The sequence below is a fragment of the Callospermophilus lateralis genome, chromosome 4 (genome assembly GCF_048772815.1).
Source record: "Callospermophilus lateralis isolate mCalLat2 chromosome 4, mCalLat2.hap1, whole genome shotgun sequence".
In the NCBI taxonomy this organism is placed as follows: Eukaryota; Metazoa; Chordata; class Mammalia; order Rodentia; family Sciuridae; genus Callospermophilus; species Callospermophilus lateralis.
The window spans coordinates 163,334,421-163,356,903 of NC_135308.1; the positions used below are offsets into that span (position 1 = coordinate 163,334,421).

The following is a 22,483-nucleotide window of genomic DNA, read 5'->3' on the forward strand; positions in this document are numbered from 1 at the left end:
GCAAAAATGTTGGCAGGTTTTATTTCAGGACAAAGAAAAGTTTTCTTTATTTCCCCCAGAGGCACATTTTACTCTTACATTTAAACATTATTTGAATAGATCATACATGACTGTGGTACAAAGCAAAAGACTTAGGAACATACAAAAGTAAAATGTCTCTCTCCCATTCGCTCAGCTTTAGTAGCTATTATTTTACAATTCAGAGGAATTACACCTAAGGGAATTTTCATTTCAGTTTATAAAAAAGGGTAGAGGTTCATTTTCTTACAAATAAGTTTTTTTTTTTTTTTTTTCATTTTTCTGGTTGGGGACTTTTTTTTTTGGTCTTTTCTTTGTCAGAATAGGGATCCAAGCCAGGGCTTTGCGTGTGCGAGGCCAGCACTTTGCCACTGAGCTACATTCCAGCTCTAACTTAACAAACTTAAAAAAAAGGAAAGGCATACTAGTTCTTTCATAGGAAAACTCAATATTATGAAGAAGCCAAGTCTCTCTAAATTAAATATAATTTAAATATCACTTCAATACAACAAGTGCAGTTAAGGTTAGCTTTTTGTTTTTGTTTTTTAAATAACTAGAGGGCTGGGGGTGTGGCTCAGTGGCAGAGCACTTGCCTGGCATGTGTGAGGCATTGGGTTCAATTCTCAGCACCATGTATTAATGAATAAAATAAAGGTCCATTGACAACTAAAAAAAAAATTTAAAAATAATTAGATAAGCTGATTCTAGAATTCACTTGCAGAAGTAGCCATTAAAAGTATAGTATACCTGTAAAATATATATTAATATCTTTTAATAAAAATACCTTTTTTGATCAATTTCTTGTTGCTGTTTAACATGTTTATTCTCAAATTCACGAATATTTGCCACACCAATTTCTTCACAGAAGTGTTGGAAAATGTCATCTTCTACCTTTTAAATTATTTCAAAACAACTAGTTTAATAAGTAATTTTGAGAAATAGATAAGGCTTAAATAAGTTTTCATTCCAAGATTTTTCTGGATTGGCTAAAATGTAATCAAACCAAATATTACCATATTCATCCATTGCTTCCTCTTCCTTTATCTCTGTAAGTTATGCTCATCTATTTTCAAATTCTTATTCAAAAATTTAAAAAGAAAGCTCATTAACTTGCATTATTAAGTGTTTGGGCTTTATGTACCATTTAATATAAAACTGAAAGGATTCCATTTACATTGGCCATACCAAAATACAACATTCTATATAAAGAAATTAATCTTTAAAAATTTCAGATAATAAAAAAAAATATGGTTAGAACATAGAATGAAGAATCAAAAAGATATGGAGCCAGGTGCAGTAGTACGTGTTTGTAATCCCAGGAGACTGAGGCAGGAAGACCAAAAGCAAGTTCAAAGCCAGCCTCAGCAACTTAGTGAGGCCCTAAGTAATTAGCAAGTCCCTGTCTCAAAATAAAAAATAAAAAGAACTGGGGATGTGGTTTAGTGGCTAAGCACCCCTGGATTCAATCCTTGATACCAAAAAAAAAAAAAAAAGAAAGAGAGAAAGAAAAGTTCAAATGAGCTAAACCCAACAAAATAACATTTACTTTCATTTAAAATGTATGGTTATAGGATGAAAGAGTCCTGCAATAGTAGGACATGTTAAAAACTTTCAAATTTTAGCTAAATATAAATTAAACATGAATGTGACAAGACCGATGCAGGAGTAAGCTGCCATTAGCATAAGCAGATAATCCAAACTATGGGAAGCTACAGGTCCATATCTGGGGTGCCAGGATACTCTGTACTGTTAGACCTTATTTTGACATTATGCTCTGTTCTGGACATGGACAAGTAACAGAGCATCCAGGGGATGGTTTCTAGAGCTCATCTTAGATCCATAGTAATGTAAAATGATTAGAGAAATTGGGAATATTTAACCTGCAAAAGAGATAACTAAGAAGAAACATGAGTATGCTTTTGAAATATGTAGAAAAGGCAGAACTAAAAGCAAAAGGTGGAAGTTACAGAGTGATGGGGAGCAAATAACTTTCCAAGGATTGGCAGTACCCAACAGTGTATTGAATCAAATCTAAAAAAGTTCCTGTCACTTTATAAGCAGAGGATAGATGACCAAATGTTTGTTGCTCCAGAGCCAAGCACCATACCTGGCCTGTAAGAGATGTTTAAAAAGTGATTAAGTAAACAACCTTAAAAGATAACCTGTATGACAGCTCTTCACCTCTTGGTGTGAAGGGCAGTAAAAAAAGAAAAGGCTGAAGTTTTTACAAAGGGCAAGGAGAGGTTGGAGAACAGAAGAGAATACTCACTGGTCACCATCTCCTGAGACAGGCAGCAGTGGTCCTCAAAGGACACAAGGAGATCAACTGGGCAAACTAATAAAACAGCCTTCAAGCTATTTCTGCTTTTGCTTTAGCGCACACCCAATTTGGTGTCTGATCCAAAACTAAATCACACACATCATTTAATTATGAATATAACATACATCACCTTATCTATTCTTTCTTGAAATTCTTCAATTCGTTGCTGTTGTTCTTTGATTCCCTCACTCAACATAGTACATTGAGACTCAATATTTAATAGTTCACTTTGTAGCTGAGATTGTTCCTAATAACAAGAGAATTTTCTTTTATTAACATGGCTATTTTAGCTTTATAGAGTGAAGCCAAAAACATGATAGGTGTGTTTTAAAATAAGAGGAATCCATAAGGTGAGATAAATTCTGGTACAGATGGATAACAAGATTAAACAGCATAAAAATAATCAAAGGGGCTAGGGCTGTGGCTCAATGGTAGTGCGACTGCCTAGCATGTGTGAGACACTGGTTTCAATTCTCAGCACCACTTATAAATAAATAAATAAATAAAGGTCTATCAACAACTAAAAAAATTAAAATAAAAATTTAAAAAAATCATCAAAGGACTTTAATGTAATCTCAAGCAAGGGTTAAGGTATCTATAAAGCTACATAACTAATTTCTGAACTAAGTTATGGTTCTAATTTACATCAAATTTTAAGTAAGTTCATGTACCCGATAAAAAGCAGCAAGGTGCTTCTTCTTAATCATTTCTAGTTCACTTTGTGAATATTTGAGTCGTGTATGAGTTCCTTGTGCTAGAGTCTGTATTTGCTTTAAGTCTGTTTCCTTGCGGAGTATCTTCATTAAATCCTAAAAAGTAAGAGAAGCGTGAGAACATTTCACAATAGAAAATCACTTTCACTTGATTCTAGGAATTTATAAAATTTTTCTAATTTCTTCAATCATCCATTGCTTACTCAAAACTGCATTGTGTTTGCATAATTTCTGCAGTTTCTCTTGTTTTTGATTTCTAATTTCATTCCACTATGATCTGGTAAGTTGTAAAAATTTCAATATTTTGTATTTATTAAGATTTGTAAAACACACACACACACACACACACACACACACACACACACACACACGACAGCCTAAAGTAGAACCTAAGAGGAAAGTTTACACCATAAATGCCTACATTAGAAAACCAGAGATCTCAAATACATAACCTAATGATGAATCTCAAGGCCTCAGAAAAAGAACAAACCTATCCAAAATCAGTAGAAGAAAAGAAATAATAAAAATCAGAGCAGAAATAATTGAAATAGAGAATAAAGAACAATATAAAAAATCAGTTGAAGACTGGGGTTGTGGCTCAGTGGTAGAGTGCCTCACATGTGTGTAAGGCACTGGGTTCAATTCTCAACACTGCATATGAATAAATGAATAAATAAGGGTCCTCAACAACTAAAAATATATAAAAAAGAATCAATGGAACAAAGACCTGATTCTTTGAAAAGATAAACAAAATTGTCAAACCCTTAGCTAAACTAAAAGAGAGAAAAGACATATAAATACAAATAAGGGGATATTACAACAGATACCATTGAAATCCAAAGCATCATTAGGAAATATTTTGAAAAATTATGTCAACAAATTGGAAAATCTACAAGAAATGGACAAATTTATAGATACAAATGATCTACAAAATTGAACCAAGAGAGCTGGAAAAAAAAAACAACTAAATAGATCAATAGCAAACAAGTAGATTGAAGCATAAATAAAAACTCTCCCAATCACCAGTGTGTGGTTTACACTTGTAATCCCAACAACATAAAAGGCTGAGGCAGCAGGATGCCAAGATCAAGGCCAGCTTCAGCAACTTACCAAGACCCTGTCTCAAAATAAAATATAAAAAGGACTGGAGATGTAGGTCAGTTGTAGAGTGCTCCTGGGTTCAATCCCCAAACAAAAGAAAAACCCAAAGCAAAAAAAGTCTCCCAACAAATAGAAACCAGGACCATATAGTTACTGATGAATTTTAAATCAACTTTTAAAGAATAACTAATTCCCATGCTCCTCAAACTATTCCATAAAATAGAAAGGGAAAGAACTCCTCTGAACTAATTTTATGAAGCCAGCACTATCCTACTATAAACACCTGATAAGGACACAACAACAACAGGAAACTATAGGCCAATATCCTTGAGGAACAGGAATAAAAATACTCCATAAAATACTTGAAAGGTTGGTTCAACATATACAAATCAAAATTTTAATACACCACATAAACAGAATCAAAGATAAAAATCACATGATTTTTACAACTGCAGAAAAGCCTCTGAAAAAATAACATTCCTTCATGATAAAAACTCTGAATAAACTACAGAAGGATCATACCTCATCAAAATAAAGGTTAGATACAACACCCATCACCAACGTCCTACTGAATGGGGGAAAGTTGAAAGAATTTATTCTCAATCAGGAACAAGACAAGTGTGTCCACTCTTACCACTTTTAATCAATAAAGTACTGAAAACTTGAGACAGAACTATAGAGCAAGAGAAAAAATAATGTTATGAGTAGGAAAGAAGGAAATCAAACTTTTCCTACTTGCAAAGGACATAATTCTATACCTAGAAAACCCTAAAGAATCTACCAAAAGTCTCTCAGGACTCAAACAAATTCAGCAGAGTAGCAGGATTCAAAGCAAACATACAAATATCAGTAGCTTCCTATACCACCAACAATGAACTGAGAAAGAAACGAGGAAAACAATTCCATTCACAATAGCCTAAAGAAGCAAAGCAAAATAACAACAACAACCGCCTGGCATGGTGGTACACATCTGTAATTTCAGGTACTCAGGAGGCTGAGGCAGAATTGCAAGTTCAAGGACAGCCTGGGTAGCTTAGCAAGATCCTGTCTCATAATAAAAAATAAAAAGGGCTGGAAATGCAGTGGTAGATACCCCTAGGTTCAATCCCTAGAATCAAAACAAAAAAACAAAAACAAAATAACAAACAACAACCTAGGAATAAACCTAACCAAGGAAGTAAAAGACCTGTACAATTATAAAACACTTAAGAGGCCATTTCATACTGCTTAGTGGAACTATACATCAACAAGACATAAAAATCTTAAATATTTATGTCCCAAACAATGGAACATCTACATACATCAAACAAACCCTTCACAATCTCAAGAATCAAATAGATCACAACACAATAATACTGGGTGACTTCAACATGCCTCTTTCACCAATTGATAGATTTTTCAAAACAAAAATTAAATAAAGAAGCTATAGAACAAAAATATGCAATTAATGATTTGAACTTATCAGACATATAGAATATTTCATCAATTGATGACTGAATACAATTTCTTCTCAGCAGCATATGGATCCTTCTCTAAAATAGACCATATCTTAGGCCACAAATCAACTCTTAAGCTAACACAAATAGAGATAATACTTTGCATTTTATAATATCGTAATGGAATGAAATTAGAAATCAACTATAAAATAAAAAATAGAAGCTACTCAAACACTTGGCAACTAATAATATACTACTGAATGACCAATGAATAGCTAGAATGACCAATGAATAGCTAAAGAAATCAGGGGTGAAATAAAAAAAATATTTAGAGGTAAATGAGAAAAATGACACAACATATCAAAATTTCTGAGACACTATAAGGCAGTTCTAGGAGCAAAGTTCATTACATTGAGCTCATTCATTGAAAGAATAGAATATCACCAAATAAATAACTAAACTTTACATTTCAAAGCCCTAGAAAAAGAAGAAGAAATAAACACCCAAAGCAGCAGAAGACAGGAAATAATTAAAATCAGAGCTGAAATTCATGAAATTGAAACAAAAAAATTAAAAAAAAAATCAACAAAACAAAATGTTGGTTCTTTGAAAAAATAAATAAAATTTTATAAACGCTTAGCCAAGCTAATGAAGAAAAAGAGAAAATTCAAATCACTAAAATTCATGATTTAAAGGAAATATCATCATGGATGACACTGAAACATAAAGATACACTGAAACTACTTTGAAAATCTATATTCCAATAAAATAGAACAATCACAAAGACATCGACAAATTTCTAGAGACATATGACCTATCGAAATTGAATCAAGAGAACATAGAAAATGTAAACAGACCATTTTCAAGCAATGAAACTGACGATGCCATCAAAAGCCTACCAATAAAGAGAAGCCCAGGATCAAAAGGATTCTCAGCTGAATTCTACCAGACCTTTGAAGAAGAATTTACACCTAATGCTCCTTAATTATCCCATGAAATAGAAAAGGAGGGAATCCTCCCAAACTCATTCTATGAAGCTAGTATCATCCTGATACCAAAACCAGACAAAGAAATATCAAGGAAAGAAAACTTCAGACCAATATCCCTAATGAACATACATGTAAAAACTCTCAATAAAATACTGGCAAATAGCATATAAAAACATATTAAAAATACTGTACCATGGTCAAGTGGAGTTCATTCCAGGGATGCAGGTTGGTTAAACATACAGAAATTAATAAACATACTTCATCACATCACATGATTATCTCAATAGATGCAAAAAAAAAAAGCATTTGACAAAATTCAGCATCCATTTATGCTCAAAACACTAAAAAACTAGAGATAGTAGGAACCTACCTCCACATTTTAAAAACAATCTAAACATGAGGCCAACATCATTCTAAATAGAGAAAAATTGAAAGAATTCCCTCCAAAAACTGGAACAAGACAGGGCCACCCTCTTTCACCACTCCTATTCCACATAGTCCTTGAAACCCTAGCCAAAGCAATGAGACAAAGATTTTAAAGGGATACAAATAGGAAAAGAGCCTAAATTATCCCTATTTGCTAAGACATGATTCCATATTTAGAAGACCCCAAAAACTCCACTAGAAAGCTTCTAGAACTCATAAATAAATTCTGCAAAGCATCAGGGCATAAAATTAACACCCATAAATCAATTGCATTCCTATACACCAATGATGAATCAGCTGAAAGAGAAATCAAGAAAACTATCCCATTCACAATAGCCTTAAAAAAGAATTTGGGAATTAATCTAACAAAAGAGGTCAAAGACTTCTACAAGGAAAACTACCAGAACACTAAAGAAAGAAATTGAAGACCTCAGAAAATGGAAAGATCTCCCATGTTCTTGGATAGGCAGAATTAATATAATCCAAATGGCCATACTACCAAAAGTGTTACACAGATTTAATGCAGTTCCTATTAAACCCCAATTATGTTCTTCATAGAAATAGAAAAAAACTGCCATAAAATTCATTTGTAAAAAATAATAAGAGTCCCAGAATAGTCAAAGCAATCCTTAGTGAGAAAAGTGATACAGAGTGGCCCGCCGGCGTGGCAGTCACGTCACCCCATTTGGAGTAGGGGCAGAGCAGAGCCGCCACCCACGCCCGCAAGGTAGGCAGGCCTGTGACCGACCGGCGGATCAGGCCCAGCGGCCTGCCGGCATGGCAGACACATCACCACATTTGGAATAGGGGAAGAGCAGAGCCGCTGCCCATGCCCGCAAGGTAGGCAGACCTGCGACTGACCGGAGGAACAGGCCCAGCGGCCTGCCAGCATGGTAGACACGTCACCCCAACTGGAGTAGGGGCAGAGCAGAGCTGCCTCCCGCGCCCAGAACAGGCCCAGCGACCCGCAGGCATGGTAGTCACGTCACCCCAATTGGAATAGGGGCAGAGCAGAGCCGCCGCCCGCGCCTGCAAGGTAGGCAGACCCGCGACCGACAGGCAGAACAGGCCCAGGGGTTCACGGGCGTGATAGACACATCACACCAATTGGAGGAGGGGCAGAGCAGAGCCGCTGCCCGCGCCTCCAAGGTAGGCAGACCTGCGACCGACCGGCAGAACAGTCCCAGCGGTCCACCAGCGTGGTAGACAGATCACCCCAATTGGAGGAGGAGCATAGCCGACGCCCGCCCCTGCAAGGGAGACTTTTCAACTATACAAGAGCAATATAAATATATAGGGGGAAAATTTCAAAAACACAACAGTTTCACCAAGCAGAAAGAAACATGAGCAATATGAAAAGACAAGGAAAGAAAGGACCACAAGCAATGCAGGTCAACTCAACTTTAGAAGAGGTAATAGCTGCAGCAGATGGAATGTCAGATAAAGAATTCAGGATATACATGCTTCAGATGATCTGGAGTCTCAAGGAAGACATTAGACAGCAAAATCAGACAATGAAAGATCACTTCGACCACTTAGACAATGTATTACAGAAACAAATCCAAGAAGCAAAAGATCAACTATACAGGGAGATAGAGGTAATAAAAAACAAACAAACAGAAATCCTAGAAATGAAGGAAGCAATAAACCAACTTAAAAACTCAATTGAGAATACTACCAGCAGAGTAGAACACTTAGAAGACAGAACATCAGACAATGAAGACAAAGTATTTCAACTTGAAAAGAACATAGACAGCTCAGCAAGACTGTTAAGAAACCATGAGCAGAACATCCAAGAAATATGGGATAATATAAAGAGACCAAACTTAAGAGTCATTGGGATACAGGAAGGTATAGAGGTCCAAACCAAAGGAATGAGCGATCTATTCAATGAAATAATATGAGAAAACTTCCCAGACTTGAAGAATGAGACAGAATCCCAAAGCCTAGAAGCCTACAGGACGCCGAATGTGCAAAATCATAATAGATCCACACCTACACACATTATAATGAAGATGCCCAACATACAGAATAAGGAGAGAATTTTAAAAGCTACAAGAGAAAGGAAGCAGATTTCATTTAGGGGTAAACCAATCAGGATAACAGCTGGTCTTTCAACAGAGACTCTGAAAGCTAGAAGATCCTGGAATAACATATTTCAAACACTGAAAGAAAATGGGTTCCAACCAAGAATCGTGTATCCAGCGAAATTAAGCTTCAGGATGGAAGATGAAATTAAAACCTTCCACGATAAACAAAAGTTAAAAGAATTTGCAGCTAGAAAACCATGTCTTCAAAACATCCTCGGCAAAACATTACAGGAAGAGGAAATGGAAAATAACAATGAAAACCAACAATGGGAGGTAGGACAGTAAAGGGGGGAAAATAATCAAAAAGGAAAACAAACCATGTTTAGTAACATTAATAAACAAATATGGCTGGAAGAACAACCCATATCTCAATAATAACCCTAAATGTTAATGGCTTAAACTCACCAATTAAGAGACACAGGCTAGTAGAATGGATCACAAAACAAGACCCAACAATATGCTGCCTACAGGAGACGGATTTGATAGGAAAAAACATACATAGACTGAAGGTGAAAGGTTGAGAAAAATCATATCACTCATATGGACTTCGGAAACAAGTAGGAGTGTCCATACTCATATCAAATAAAATAGATTTCAAGCCAAAGTTAATCAAAAGGGATAAAGAGGGACACTACATACTGCTCAAGGGAACCATACACCAACAAGACATAACAATCATAAATATATATGCCCCAAACAATGGTGCAGCTATGTTCATCAAGCAAACTCTTCTCAAGTTTAAGAGTCTAATAGCCCACCATACAATAATCATAGGAGACTTCAACACACCTCTCTCACCACTGGACAGATCTTCCAAACAAAAGTTGAATAAGGAAACTATAGAACTCAATAACACAATTAATAACCTAGACTTAATTGATATATATAGAATATACCACCCAACATCAAGCAGTTACACTTTTTTCTCTGCAGCACATGGATCCTTCTCAAAAATAGATCATATATTATGTCACAGGGCAACTCTTAGACAATATAAAGGAGTAGAGATAATACCATGCATCTTATCTGATCATAATGGAATGAAACTGAAAATCAACGATAAAAGAAGGAAGGAAAAATCATGCATCACTTGGAGAATGAACTAGGTTACTGAATGACCAATGGGTTATAGAAGACATCAAGGAGGAAATTAAAAAATTCTTAGAGATAAATGAAAACACAGACACAACATATCGGAATCTATGGGACACATTGAAAGCAGTTCTAAGAGGAAAATTCATTGCTTGGAGTTCATTCCTTAAAAAAAGAAAAAACCAACAAATAAATGATCTCATACTTCATCTCAAAATCCTAGAAAAAGAAGAGCAAAACAACAGCAAAAGAAGTAGAAGGCAAGAAATAATTAAAATCAGAGCTGAAATTAATGAAATCAAAACAAAAGAAACAATTGAAAAAATTGACAAAACTAAAAGTTGGTTCTTTGAAAAAATAAATAAAATCGACAGACCCTTAGCCATGCTAACGAAGAGAAGAAGAGAGAGAAATCAAATTACTAGCATATGGGATGAAAAAGGCAATATCACAACAGACACTTCAGAAATACAGAAGATAATCAGAAACTATTTTGAATCCTTATACTCCAATAAAATAGAAGATAGTGAAGGCATCGATAAATTTCTTAAGTCATATGATCTGCCCAGATTGAGTCAGGAGGATATAGACAACCTAAACAGACCAATATCAATTGAGGAAATAGAAGAAACCATCAAAAGACTACCAACTAAGAAAAGCCCAGGACCGGATGGGTATACAGCAGAGTTTTACAAAACCTTTAAAGAGGAACTAATACCAATACTTTTCAAGCTATTTCAGGAAATAGAAAAAGAGGGAGAACTTCCAAATTCATTCTACGAGGCCAACATCACCCTGATTCCTAAACCAGACAAAGACTCTTCAAAGAAAGAAAACTACAGACCAATATCTCTAATGAACCTAGATGCAAAAAACCTCAATAAAATTCTGGCGAATCATATTCAAAAACATATCAAAAAAATTGTGCACCATGATCAAGTAGGATTCATCCCTGGGATGCAAGGCTGGTTCAATATACGGAAATCAATAAATGTTATTCACCACATCAATAGACTTAAAAATAAGAACCATATGATCATCTCGATAGATGCAGAAAAAGCACTCGACAAAGTACAGCGTCCCTTTATGTTCAAAACGCTAGAAAAACTAGGGATAACAGGAACTTACCTCAACATTGTAAAAGCAATCTATGCTAAGCCTCAGGCTAGCATCATTCTGAATGGAGAAAAATTGAAGGCATTCCCTCTAAAATCTGGAACAAGACAGGGATGCCCTCTCTCACCACTTCTGTTCAACATAGTTCTCGAAACACTGGCCAGAGCAATTAGACAGACGAAAGAAATTAAAGGCATAAAAATAGGAAAAGAAGAACTTAAATTATCACTATTTGCAGATGACATGATTCTATACCTAGCAGACCCAAAGGGTCTACAAAGAAACTATTAGAGCTGATAAATGAATTCAGCAAAGTGGCAGGATATAAAATCAACACGTATAAATCAAAGGCATTCCTGTATATCAGCGACAAATCCTCTGAAATGGAAATGAGGACAACCACTCCATTCACAATATCCTCAAAAAAAATAAAATACTTGGGAATCAACCTAACAAAAGAGGTGAAAGACTTATACAATGAAAACTACAGAACCCTAAAGAGAGAAATAGAAGAAGATCTTAGAAGATGGAAAAATATACCCTGTTCATGGATAGGCAGAACTAACATCATCAAAATGGCGATATTACCAAAAGTTCTCTATAGGTTTAATGCAATGCCAATCAAAATCCCAATGGCATTTCTTATAGAAATAGAGAAAGCAATCATGAAATTCATATGGAAAAATAAAAGACCCAGAATAGCAAAAACAATGCTAAGCAGGAAGTGTGAATCAGGCGGTATAGCGATACCAGACTTCAAACTATACTACAGAGCAACAGTAACAAAAACAGCATGGTAATGGTACCAAAACAGGCGGGTGGACCAATGGTACAGAATAGAGGACACAGAAACCAATCCACAAAGCTACAACTATCTTATATTTGATAAAGGGGCTAAAAGCATGCAATGGAGGAAGGATAGCATCTTCAACAAATGGTGCTGGGAAAACTGGAAATCCATATGCAACAAAATGAAACTGAATCCCTTTCTCTCACCATGCACAAAAGTTAACTCAAAATGGATCAAGGAGCTTGATATCAAATCAGAGACACGGCATCTGATAGAAGAAAAAGTTGGCTACGATCTACATACTATGGGGTCGGGCTCCAAATTCCTCAATAGGACACCCATAGCACAAGAGTTAATAACTAGAATCAACAAATGGGACTTACTCAAACTAAAAAGTTTTTTCTCAGCAAAAGAAACAATAAGAGAGGTAAACAGGGAGCCTACATCCTGGGAACAAATCTTTACTTCTCACATTTCAGATAGAGCCCTAATATCCAGAGTATACAAAGAACTCAAAAAATTAGACAACAAGATAACAAATAACCCAATCAACAAATGGGCCAAGGACCTGAACAGACACTTCTCAGAGGAGGACATACAATTAATCAACAAGTACATGAAAAAATGCTCACCATCTATAGCAGTCAGAGAAATGCAAATCAAAACCACCCTAAGATACCATCTCACTCCAGTAAGATTGGCAGCCATTATGAAGTCAAACAACAACAAGTGCTGGCGAGGATGTGGGGAAAAGGTTACACATGTTCATTGTTGGTGGGACTGCAAATTGGTGTAGCCAATCTGGAAAGCAGTATGGAGATTTCTTGGAAAGCTGGGAATGGAACCACCATTTGACCCAGCTATTCCCCTTCTTGGTCTATTCCCTAAAGACCTAAAAAGAGCATGCTACAGGGACACTGCTACATCGATGTTCATAGCAGCACAATTCACAATAGCAAGACTGTGGAACCAACCTAGATGCCCTTCAATAGACGAATGGATTAAAAAAATGTGGCATTTATACACAATGGAGTATTACTCTGCATTAAAAAATGACAAAATCATAGAATTTGGAGGGAAATGGATGGCATTAGAGCAGATTATGCTAAGTGAAGCCAGTCAATCCCTAAAAAACAAATGCCAAATGTCTTCTTTGATATAAGGAGAGTAACTAAGAACAGAGTAGGGACGAAGAGCATGAGAAGAAGATTAACATTAAACAGGGATGAGAGGTGGGAGGGAAAGGGAGAGAGAAGGGAAATTGCATGGAAATGGAAGGAGACCCTCAGGGTTATACAAAATTACATACAAGAGGAAGCGAGGGGAAAGGGAAAAATAATACAAGGGGGAGATGTGAACTACAGTAGAGGGGGTAGAGAGAGGAGAGAAGAGGGGAGGGGAGGGGAGGGGAGCGGGGATAGTAAAGGATAGGAAAGGCAGCAGAATACAACAGACACTAGTATGGCAATATATAAATCAATGGAAGTGTAACTGATGTGATTCTGCAATATGTATATGGGGTAAAAATGGGAGTTCATAACCCACTTGAATCAAAGTGTGAAATATGATATATCAAGAACTATGTAATGTTTTGAACAACCAACAATAAAAAAAAATAAAATAAAGGTAAAAAAAAAAAGAAAAATGATACAGGAGGTTTCACAATTCCAGAACTTATACTACACAGCTATAGTAACAAAAATAGCATGGTAATGGCACAAAAATAGACATGAAGACCAATGGAACAGAATAGAAGACACAGTGACATACTCACATAAATACAGTTATCTAGTCCTAGACAAAGGTGCCATAAAAGATAGCCTCTTGAAAAATGGTGCTGGAAAAACTGGAAATCCATATGTAGTAGGATTAAACTGAACCCCACTCTCTCACTTTGCACAAAACTCAAAAAGGATCAAGGACCTAGGTATTAGATCAGAGACCCTGCACCTACCAGCAGAAAAAGTAGGCTCAACTCTCCATCATATCAGCTTAGGAATCGACTCACTCAACAAGACTCCTCAGAATCGACTCACTCAACAAGACTCCTCAATTGCAAGAAGTAAAATCAGAAATCAATATATGGGATGATAACAAATTAAAAAACTTTTTCACAGCAAAGGAAACAATCAAGAATGGTAACAGAGAGCCTACAGGATGGGAGAAAATCTGGGCCTCAGATAGAATATTAATCTCCAGGATATACAAAAAACTCAAAAAACAAAACACCAAAAAACCAAATAACCCAATCAATAAATGGGCAAAGGAACTAATCAGACAACTCACAGAATATGAAATGGTCAAATAAATATGAAAAAATGTTCAACATCTCTAGCAATTAGAGAAATGCATATTAAAACTATACTGAGATTCCATCTCACTCCAATCAGAATGGCAATTATCAAGAATACAAATGACAAGCTGGGTGTGGTGGTGCACGCCTGTAATCCCAGCTACTTAGAATGCTGAGGTAGGAGGATTGTGAGTTCAAAGCCAGCCTCAGCAAAAACAAGGCACTAAGCAACTCAGTGAGACCCTGTCTCTAAATAAAACACAAAATAGGGCTGGAGATGTGGTTCAGTGGCTGAGTACACCTGAGTTCAATCTCTGGTTACCACCCCACCCCCGTCTGCCCACAAAAAAATACAAGTAACAATAAATGTTGCAAGGATGTGGGGGAAAAGGTTCACTCACACATTGCTGGTAGGCCTGCAAACTGTTGCAACCACTATGGAAAGCATTATGGAGATTCCTCAGAAAACTTGGAATGGAACCACCATTTGACCTGGTTATCCCACTCCTTGGTTTATACCCAAAGGACTTAAAATCAGCATACTATAGTTAACACAGCCACATCAAAGTTTATAGCAGCTCAAATCCCGAACCACCCTAGGTACCACCTTCAACAGATAAATAGATAAAGAAAATGTGGTATATATACACAATGAAATATTACTCAGTCATAAATAAGAAATGAAAGTATGGCATTTGCTGGTAGACTATCATGCTAAGTGATATAAGCCAGTCCCAAAAAAACCAAAAGCCAAATGTTCTCTCTGATATGTGGTGCCAACCCAAAACAAGGGAGGGTAGGAAGGGGAAGAATAGAAGTCCACTGAATTAGACAAAGGAGAATGAAGGGAAGGGAGTGGGGAGGAGAATAGGAAAGACAGTAGAATTAATTGGACATAACCTTCCTATCTTTGTATACAAATACCCGACAGGGTCATTCCACATCATGTACAACCACAAGAATAGGATCCTAATCCAAATAAATCATACTGCATGTATGTACAATATGTCAAAATACTCTCTACTGTCATTGATATCTAAAAAGAATAAATAAAAAAAAATTTAAAAACACTCAAGAGAGAAACTGAAGAAAACACTAGAAGATAGAAAGACACCCCATGTTCACAGATTAGGAGAATTAATGCTATTTAAAGTCATATTACCAAAAGTGATCTACAGAGTTCACGTATTCCTCATCAAACTACCAATGAAATTCTTTACAGAACAAGAAAAAAATCTTAAAATTCACGTGGTGCCTAGATTAATTCACTAAATATCCTCAAGGTTCATCCACATTGTAGCATGCACCAGAATTTCCTTCCTTTTAAAGGCTGAACAATATTCCATTGTAGAACGGATCACAGAAGAACTCAAGACATTATTTCTACCTAGCTCCCACCTAGTTAAGGTAAGACAGAGGGAACTTAGTATGGCAAGATTAATTTCAAGTTGCCATCTTCCTAGAACTTTCTCTGTGCCCAATGTCTAAATTTGAAGTCTTTAAAAATGGAGCATATCTACAACTTAAACATCAAATGTGGTCATATGCTTGGGGAAAAAGCTTAAAATTAGTCAAGTAACCTTGCCACAACATCTCCTTGAATCAAAAACTAATAATTTGTAAACAAAATAAGAATATTAGGAAAAATGAATATTCTGAAAGCATTCTATTGATTTAGTATCTGTTATCAAATAAATGGGGGATTACAATATTGTAATGGGGGATTACATATCAAATAAATGGGGGATTACAATATTTAATGAATGAGACTTCTACAAAATACCAAGTCAGAACTAGAAGGAAGTATTGTTCAATCTTTTTGTGATCTTCTCTTTAGAAAGAGGTCTTTCTAAGCATGAAACGTTCTAATATCCAGAAGTTATAAAAGATTTATAAATTTGGCTGAAGATTAAAAACAGACAAGCACACCTGTATGGTGCACACCTGTAATCTCAGTGGCTCAGGAGGCCGAGGGAGGAGGATTGCAAGTTCAAAGCCAGCCTCAGCAATTTAGTGAGGACCTAAACAAAGTCAAATGGCAAATGGCAAAAGGAATAAGTAAAATAAATAAAATGAATAAATAAAATAAAGTATATACCCCAAATCTCAAAAAGGTTAAAGAAGAAAACAGGACATAAAGGACTACTTTCTGCATGATGCTTTTTACATGAAACTCTAGAAGAGAAAGACTGCAATGACAGGAAGGATACTGCCAAGTCTAAGGAGTCTAGGGATGGGGACTGGCTGTAAAGGAGTTTGGTGGATTACACACATTTGTGGAAATGTACTGAAAGGAATGCTTAAAACTAGTGAGCATTATTGTACATAAATTATACCCAATTTTAGAATGTATATGATTAAGGATTAAGTTACTTATTATACAAATAACATTAAACTAGGTAACAAAATAACAACCTAATACAAAAATGTGCATAGGAAATAAGCAGTTAACAGAACTTATTTTTATTTTTGAAAATCCACTTAGTCTTAAAATACAATTGTTCTCCTTAATATTTTATAAGTATAGGACTTGGATTTACCTTTAGCTCTTGGACCAACTGGCTTCTTCTGTCTCGTAGATTCTTTAACTCTTTCTCATCCCAGCATCTAGCCTTGTGTTTTAAGTCACTTGATCCTCCAGATATCACCCCAGATTTTAAAAATAGTGTTCCATCAAGAGCTACTGTCTGTAAAATCAAAAATATTTTACCCTAGAGGAATGTATATAGAAGGTAAAAATAAGGACATAATGTGGCAATATTTGTAGCTAAGAATTTGTAGATGAAAACAACTCTGAATTTTACTAACAAAATATACTCTTTATGCAGGACACAAATAAATAAACCACAAATACAAAACTTACCTTACTATGGCACAAAGCAATTCTCAGCAACAAACTAGCAGCAAATATAAAGGCTCAAAATAAGTTGTATATTACTTCCAAACATTCAATATTGAAAAAAGCAAAAACTAAGAACATTTATATTTAATAGCCAATAGTTTGCATTACACAATTCTGTGTTTTGAAGAATTGGACATATGTCTGACATATCATGAAAATGGTCTTAATAACTTCAGATATCCAAAATATTATTTTCAAAAATAGATAACTCAAGATCAAATATGAAATGTAAATGGAGCCAAGGTATAAGAGAGCCTGGAGTTTATAGTCCTCTGAGGAAACATACACCTTATGAAATAAATGAAATTAATTCTCAACGTTTTGCAAATGTTCCTGATTCATTAATCAGAGTAGGAAACCATCTGTGAGAGACTAAAAGTAATGTGAGCTAACAAAAAACAGGGAGAGAAACAGATGAGAATCTCACTCATGTTCCCTCACTTGAGACTTCTCTGCCTGTCTCAGGGACGGGAGCCAGTGAATGGGATGGTGGCCACAGGGAATCATGCCAGCAGGGAAAAGGAAAGTGAACCCAATATCACAAGAGAAATCAACGAGAAGATACTAGAAATAGATTCAGAAATCTGGAAGCATAAAAGTGGAAGGTTCCTGTCCACAGAAGTCTACCTGAGGCAGCAAAGCTTCTACACTTGCTGGGTGCACTAAATGTTACATTTGACCGAAAACTGTTCATTCCTATTCACAAAATGGAATCCTGGCAGAAAGTACTCGGGAGTCTCTAGTTAACAAGGCAGACTGCTGTGCCACCCAGCACCTGGGTTCCTCCTCAGGAGATAAGCTCACCGTGTTCTGGAGGGACCTGGGGGTCCCTTTCCTCTCAGATGTTAGTTTGGCAATGAACTACTCATAGGAGCTACAGGAAATCTTTAGATGAGCCCCTAGGTCTCCACCTGACACCAGCAGCAGTGGCATGGAAGCTGAGCTCCTGCTGCCAAGTTCTGGTCTGGTCAGCAATTTCCCTGACCAGGAAACCAACGGTTAACATACCTGGTTTACTCCTCTCACTTCATCATAAAAACATAAAGAAATATGGAACAGGCTCTCTCCTAGAATATTTTAAGTTTGTGCTACTTTTATCTGGCCAAAGCACAGCTTTTTGTGGAACGCTTCTCAGCTTTTGAGTGTTTCTTAACAAAGTTGACTTTATGTCTGTGATAGACACATTTACCATGTGTGTCTGTGAGAGAATAATATAACACAGGCACTGTGTGGTCCAAGATGACTCTTAGAGCCAGGATATGACGGCTGTGACTCAATAAAGATGGGAAGGCCTTATTACAAAACTTTCTTGGCAGGCCTTCCAATGACTGCCCCTGACATCCAATGGCCACTCCTGGACTGTTCCTCAATGAGGTCAAGGATCTACTAGGAAGAAGAGAGAGGGATATCAAGTTTTAGTCTCTGATGGAGAGGTGGAGGGACAGAGGGAAAGGGCGCTCACTGGTGGCATGCTGGTACTGGAGCACAGATGACTAAAAGACATCACACATGAGTGTGCATGTGTCACAGCAATGAGATGAGGAAAAAAGAAACTTGAGACAGTTTGGAAATCCCAGGAGAGTTAAAGAATAAACGAAGATATGAAGCTAATAAGCCAACATGGGGCTCTCTGTAAGCTACCAAGGGAAGAATGTGGATGGAATCCCACTGATTAATGGAACTTGTAGAGGAATAGAAAGAAACACAGCTTAGATCTACCATTCTGGGGTAGATCTATGTGGAAATGGACTGGCCTAAGCAAAGCCAGAGATGATGGTGTACCTTCAGCCAATAGTACCTCAGTAAAGAAGAGGGGAGAGATTGAGAGAAATAGGACACATTAATAGAGAAGCCAGGAAGTTCAGAGAATTCTTGGGGAAACAGCAGACTTTCATTTGGCTGGAATAGAGGTACCAAGAACTGAGTTGAAGAATATAGGAGAGATCAAGATTTAGAAAAAGAACACAAACTTAGTTTTAGACATGCTGATTTTACAGTACTTATGGCCTAATATTTTACTTACTTATAATGTGCACTATTTTCTGTATTGTCATCTCACAGATTATACAAAAATTGTAATATAAATTTACAATAAGACAATTGTATGCATACAGTTAAAATAGAAGCCAGATACTATGCAACATGCCTATAATCCCAATATTGGGGGGCAGGGTGTGAGTGCTGAGGATGGAACCCAGGGCCTCACATATGTCAGGCAAGTGCTCTATCAGTTATATCCGAAGCCCTGCTTACAATAGGTTTTCCATGCAGAAATTCTTTTTAATTATTATTTTTTTATGTAGTGCTGAGGATCAAACCCAGTGCCTCACACATGCTAGGCAAGCCCAACTACCACTGAGCCACAACCCCAGTCTCAGAAATTTTTTGTTAAATATCAATGTCTATCTCTTATAGCTTTTTTCATAATGAAAAGGCTTTTTTGCTTTTTTCCATGAGCATTTATTTATTTATTTATTTATACTAGGGATTGAACCAGGGGTGCTTTACCACTGAGCTACATCCACAGCCCTTAATTTTTTATTTTTGAGATAGGGCCTTGCTAAAGTGCCCAGGTTGTCCTAAAACTTGTGATCCTCTTGCCTCATCCTCCTGAGTAGCAGGAATTATAGGTGTGTGCCACTACTCCCAAATGGTTTCATTTTTTTCCTATAATCCTAATCCACCTGGAATTTATTCTGATACAAGGTAAGAGGTTTATATTCAACTATATTTTACTCCAGAAGGTATCCAGTAAAGTAGCACCCTATGCTTTTATTCATTCTTGTTTAATGTGTGTCTGCATGTGTTTGGTGCTGGGTATTGAACTCAGGGCAAGACCCTCAGTCTTGTGTAACTTTTGAAAAAGCTATCTTTTCACAAATTATGGTACTATACTTTATAACATTCTTGGGAGTCTGGTTTTTGCCATACTATATTAAAAAGAGTAGAGCATATTGTTCTATATACATTCTATATATGTTTTAGAGTAACAACCAACTGATCTATAGATGAATGAAACAAATTATAGTTATCTCTGGAATGAATGATGAAATCCATGGAATAGATGGAAAATTACATGTATATAAAGAGATTCAGATTTTAAAACTCTAACATATAAGTTTTGAAAATATTTAAATACTGAATTATAAAAAAATGATACCCAAACTAGAGCTAGTAGAATTGAACAGTTTGTATAATGGAGTATGTCATGTTTATATATATATATATATAAATAATTTATAAACATCAAAATATTTTGTGATGTCTCTTGCAATTTTTTTTAAAATATTTTTTTAGTTGCCAATGGATTTTTTACTGTTTATTTATGTGTGGTCTGAGGATTAATCCCAGGGCCTCACACATGCTAGGCAAGCTCAACCCAGTCCCTCTTGCAATGTTTAAACAAAGAAAATTCTAAAATATTGATATCAAGTCTATGGAAATTCAGAAACACAAATTACAAACACTGGATGATTTCTGTGAAAATGTGACATCTATTCATATGTCTTACCCAACCTAAAACAGAAAAATTCTTTAAAAGTTCATGGAATATAGTTATAATACAAATAAGATGTATAAGACTCCTTAAAATTTTGAAATACATAAGAAGATGAGATAAGATAAAGCATGTTATTACAAACAAGAGAGATGTCATAAAAATCTGTTAAATGAAGGAATAAATAGTTACCTTCATGGGATTAAACTATCATAAAAATTTTCAAAAATCAATTTTATAAATATACAAGTCAATTTTAGTAGTTAACTTGATAGCAAAATAAGCAAGATAACTTTAAAAGCTCACTTATTACTTCTGTTTAATATGCAGAAATCAATGACAGTGATTACTAAAAGACATTAACATTATTATTGACAGAAGTATGTATGAAAGGAGTCAGGTGCGGTGGCGCACACCTCTAATGCTAGCAGCTTGGGAGGCTGACGCAGGAGGACTGCCAAGTTCAAAGCCAGCCTCAGCAAAAGGCACTAAGCAACTCAGTGAGACCCTGTTTCTAAATAAAATACAAAAAAGGACTGGTGATGTGGATATGGCTCAGTGGTTAAGTGCCCCAGAGTTCAATACCCTGTACCAAAAAAAAAAAGTATGAAAGTTTTATCATGTTAGATAAATGAATAAATATAATACTGGAAATCCTTACATCTCATAAGAATAGTATGCTTTATTTGCGATTCTGGACATTCTAGATAAATATGTTATTGACTAGTAAATAAAACCATCACCGTTTTTGAGATTTGCCAGATACTATTATAGCATTAAGCCTTATGTTACTTAAGTTAATCCTTATTATTACCACAAAATACATGTTATCATTTTCCCAATTTAAAATGAGGGGTCTAGAAACTTCCCTGAAGTCACACTGGTCTTTTCACAGCTGAACCCTTAACCACTATGTTATACTTCATTACAAATGTAGCTTAAAAAAATATGCCACATCATTTGAGGAATTTGACATTGCTCAATGCAACACAAACTATTCAGATGAAAGTAAAACAATATTTATTTTTAAAACCAAAATTATTCCCTTGAAAGCCAGTAATCTCATTCCACTTGTACTTTTTATTATAAATTCAATTGTGTCAAACCTTGAATGTATAAAAGAAGAGTTAGGATCCCCTCTTAAGTTATGTAAGAATTAAGCCAGAATGTAAACACCAAAATCTTTCCTACTTTCAAAAACACATGTACTACAGGAAAATTCAAGGAAAATCTGGGGTTCAGCAGATTTGTATACCATGTTATATATTATTTTATATAAAATTTAAAAAACTGCCATATATATACAATTTATAAACTCCCTTTATATCTGGTATATCTCTATATCAGACTTTTAAAAAATCGGTTTGCTTTGAAAAAATTTTAAATGAGGAATAAATAAAACAGGATTTAAAATCTAATTTCTAAAACATAGTTTATGATGTTGAGATACAGCAGAAGTTAAAATTTTTCATTTCTTTTTATTTTTCTGTGGTACTAGGGATTGAACCTTGCACCTCGCACTTGCTAGGCAAGCACTTTACCACTGAGCTGCATTTCCAGTTCTTAAGACAAGGCCTCATTAAGTTCCCCAGGCTGGCCTCAAATTTGTAAGCCTCCTACCTTAGCCTCCAGAGTAGCTTGGATTTATAGATATATGCCACCACACTTGGCTGAATTATTTTAAAAACTCAAATGAACATT

The 22,483-nt window shown here is 35.7% G+C and overlaps 1 protein-coding gene across 1 annotated transcript in view; it reads right to left on the reverse strand.

Moving 5' to 3' along the window:
• Smc1b (structural maintenance of chromosomes 1B) overlaps window positions 1-22,483 on the reverse strand; it is an 81,123-nt gene that overhangs the window by 27,227 nt on the left and 31,413 nt on the right. Inside the window, exons 12-15 of the mRNA XM_076855443.1 lie at window positions 16,925-17,071; window positions 3,010-3,147; window positions 2,469-2,585; window positions 803-909 (exon numbers count right to left, since the gene is read on the reverse strand). Coding sequence (XP_076711558.1) covers window positions 803-909; window positions 2,469-2,585; window positions 3,010-3,147; window positions 16,925-17,071 — 509 coding nt within the window. The remainder of the gene's footprint in view (window positions 1-802; window positions 910-2,468; window positions 2,586-3,009; window positions 3,148-16,924; window positions 17,072-22,483) is intronic.